This window comes from Otolemur garnettii, unplaced genomic scaffold (assembly GCF_000181295.1).
Source record: "Otolemur garnettii isolate 467f Iridium unplaced genomic scaffold, OtoGar3 scaffold00009, whole genome shotgun sequence".
Classification (NCBI taxonomy): domain Eukaryota; kingdom Metazoa; phylum Chordata; class Mammalia; order Primates; family Galagidae; genus Otolemur; species Otolemur garnettii.
Genome location: NW_003852404.1, coordinates 38,540,577 through 38,544,212, shown reverse-complemented (window position 1 = coordinate 38,544,212; position 3,636 = coordinate 38,540,577). Strand labels below are relative to the sequence as shown.

Sequence of the window (3,636 nt, the reverse complement as noted above, 5' to 3'; positions counted from 1 at the left end):
GGCGGCACCTGTGGCTAAGACGGTAGGGTGCTGACCCCATATACTGAGGGTGGCAGGTTCAAACCTGGCCCTGGCCAAACTGCAACAACAACAAAAGCCAGGTATTGTGGTGGATGCCTGTAGTCCCAGCTACTCGGGAGGCTGAGGCAAGAAAATTGCCTAAGCCCAGGAGTTCGAGGTTGCTGTGAGCTGTTGACACCATGGCATTCTACCCAGGGTGACGAAGTGAGACTCTGTCTCTAAAAACAAAAAGAAAAGAAAAGGAAAGGAAAAAGAAAAAACAAATTCTAATCCTGCCACCCTATTTCCTTATGCCACTGATAGTAATACAGAAATATTTTTATAAAACATCACTTTATATGGTAAGGTAAAAATATTAAGAATACACTTTTATATATTAAAGTAGGGAAATTTCCATTTTTTTTTTCTTGGAGACAGTATCTCACTCTGTTGCCAGGCTAGAATACTGTGGGATCAGCCTAGATGACAGCAACCTCAAACTCCTGAGTTCAAGCAGTCTTCTTGCCTCAGTTTCCTGAGTATTCCTGTTGGGACCAGAGGCACCTGCCACAATGGTTGGCTAATTTTTTCTTTTTTTAGTAAGGATGGGGGTCTCTTGTTCAGGCTGGTCTTGAACTCCTGAGCTCAATGGATCCTCCCACCTTGCCTTACCACAGCACTAGGAATACCGGCATGAAACACCATTCCTAGCCTCACCTTTTTTTTGTTTGCAGTTTTTGGCCGGGCCATGTTTGAACCTGCCAGCTGTGGTATATGGGGCCAGAGCCCTACTCCTTTGAGGCACAGGCGCTGCCCTAGCCTCAACTTTTTTAATGCAGATAACATAACAATGATCTGCCTTGCCTGTAAAGAGATGGCTTTGTCCAATAATAAGCACCTATCTTGAGGGCAGATTGTAGAGTTCTTTTTAGCTCACTCATCCCTGATTTTAGGGAAAATAATAAAATCAATACTAGAATAAATAAGTAAAAATCTAGTTTTTTTGAATAAGAGAAAAATAAAATATTTTAATTATTTGATTTTTCTAATTTAAGAAAGAAGAATTAGTCTCCAAGGTTAATAATTATAAATGTTCTTTGCTTTGCTTCTAAATAAATACTTCAAAATATAAAGAGATATGATGAAAAAGAAAACCCGTTTACCCTCCATCAAACCACCTGCCTCCCCTCCCATCACCCTCCCCTTCCATCCTTCATCCTGGGCTATAGTTGTGATTCATCTTTTATCTGAAAGTGTGAATGATCATAAATTGGACCACACCTATGAAGCATATTGCAAGGGTACGGATCAAGTCTACCAAGTATAGATAGAACACCAAGTATAGATAGAACACAAATGTCTTAACACAGTGATTAAATAAATGAGGTGAAAGCTATGTTGATTAGTTGGATGTAAACACTCCAATTTGTGCAAAAAATTAACACATTGAATCCCACAAAGGCATAAATGTATTCATGATCTATGCATATATGACTTAATAAAAGGAAAAAAAAAAGAAAAAGGAAACTCTATGTACCTACACTCCAGTTTAAATAAAAGTGAAACCCTGGCCAGGCAGGCACAATGGCTAATGCCTAAATCCTAGCACTCAGGAGGCTGAGGCAGGAGGATTACTTGAGCTCAGAAGTTCAAGACTGGCCTGACTAAGGCAGAGCAAGACCTCTGTCTCTTCGAAGAAAGAAAGTAATTAACTGGGCGTGGTGAAACATGCTTGTTGTAGTGCCAGCTACTTGGGAGGCTGAGGTAGGGGAATCACTTGAGCATAGCAGTTTGAAATGGCAGTGACCTATGATGATGCCACTGCACTCTAAGGCGACAAAGTGAGATGAGACTCTCTGTCTAAAAAGAAAAAAAATGAAACCCTCGTGCATATCTCCCCATTCATGTTCCTTTCCCTTTCCTACCAAGAACTACTGGATATCTGAATTTGGTATTATCAGTTCTATACATGTCTTTAACCTTATAAGATGAATATTCCTAAATAACATACAGAAGTGTTTTTCAGTTTAAACAAAATATATATAACAAGTAGACCACTTAATTGCATTCTTCTGCAACTGCTAACCTACTCCCAACATTGTGAAATGTATGTATGTTGATACACAAAGTTTCAGTTTGCTCATTTTCATTATGGTCAAATTCTCCATAGTGAAAATATATGGGTGTGTTACATATCAATGTAAATATACAATTATTCATCCCTTAACTTCTCGCCTTTGTTAATGAAAGGAGCTGAGATATTCAGGGAGGCAGACTGATAAGTAACACAGAGAGGGGAAAAAAAGAGAAAATAAGAAATAATTAGAAACTCTGTGTAAGTTTTCTGGAAAATGATTTTATAATACCAATTAATATGTCAAGTATGATTCCCTATAATCTAGCAAACTGCTAAGAACATACCCTCTAGATAACACTTTCAAAAGTTAATCTACATACAGTAGAACCTCCCTAGTTGACCACTTCCTTACATGACCCTCAAGTTGATCTAATTCTCACAGACATGTACCACATATACTCAATGGAAGTTCTTTATATTGACCAGTTTGTTACAGTCCTCTGATAGGCATTCTACTGTAGATGTATAATATCCATTATTATTTGAAACAGAAAGAAACCTGGAAAACCACCAGTGTCAACTACAAGAAAACTGGTTAAATAAATTGTGGTATGTTTATATGGTAGAAAGAGAATAAGGAAGTAAATGGGCTGAAATGGAAAATATGCAACATGTATTACTAACTGGAAAAAGCATGGGAGATCAAATAGCCTTTTTTTCTCATTCTATACTTTTATACATATATCTATATTTACAACTCAATACACATGTTAACCAATATTAATTACAATTGCTTAACTAGGAAATCTTGGCAGTGGGATTTTATAAACCAAACACTAAATTATTTTTTAAATAATAGAAGATACCAGTTGCTCCGACACAATATCCCCATCTTGTGGCCTTTTAGGATATTGCCTCCAGTTTCAAAAGGCTCTTTTCAGATGTCTCCAATTTTGGAATTCTCTGAACTTTATTGCCATAACTCTCAGTCTCTTAAGTGGGTGATCAAAAAGAATTAAATCCACTCTCATGGATTTAAATACCATTTATACACTGATAGCTCCAAAATTATCATTAGCTTGGACCTCTTTTACTCAGCTGATGACTCCTACAATTAATTGCCCACTCTACATTTCTGCTTGGATTTCCAATAGGCATAATCTACAATATCTAAAACCTAATTGATAATATAAAGCCCTAGATGCTCCAATACTCTCTACAAAATTTGGGTTTTATTTTTTCCCTTAAAGTAGTTGGCTAGTCCCAAAACAAACTCTATAATCACTCCTAGTGACAGAGCAAAGCGGACTGTAGATAAGTGTATTACTACACCTGTGTCATATTCTTCTTCATCCCCAATGCTGAAAACAGGCTTCACACCACGGTAAGGCTTGCCCACTCTGTCACTGCTGCTCACATGCCTATATTCAAAGAATTTCAGGGGGGAAATTATCACTTAAGACATTACTGAAAATTTTTACCAAGCAACATTTAAATATTCAAATAAAATGTAAATGTTTTTTGCTGCTCCCCTCCCCAGTATAATCATAGTTTTAAGA

General features: G+C 37.2%; 1 protein-coding gene across 1 annotated transcript in view; it reads right to left on the bottom strand.

The window, feature by feature from the left end:
• TBC1D23 (TBC1 domain family member 23) overlaps positions 1-3,636 on the bottom strand; it is a 69,963-nt gene that overhangs the window by 6,381 nt on the left and 59,946 nt on the right. The window contains exon 15 of the mRNA XM_012801489.2: positions 3,410-3,498. Within this exon, the coding sequence (XP_012656943.1) occupies positions 3,410-3,498 (89 nt within the window). The remainder of the gene's footprint in view (positions 1-3,409; positions 3,499-3,636) is intronic.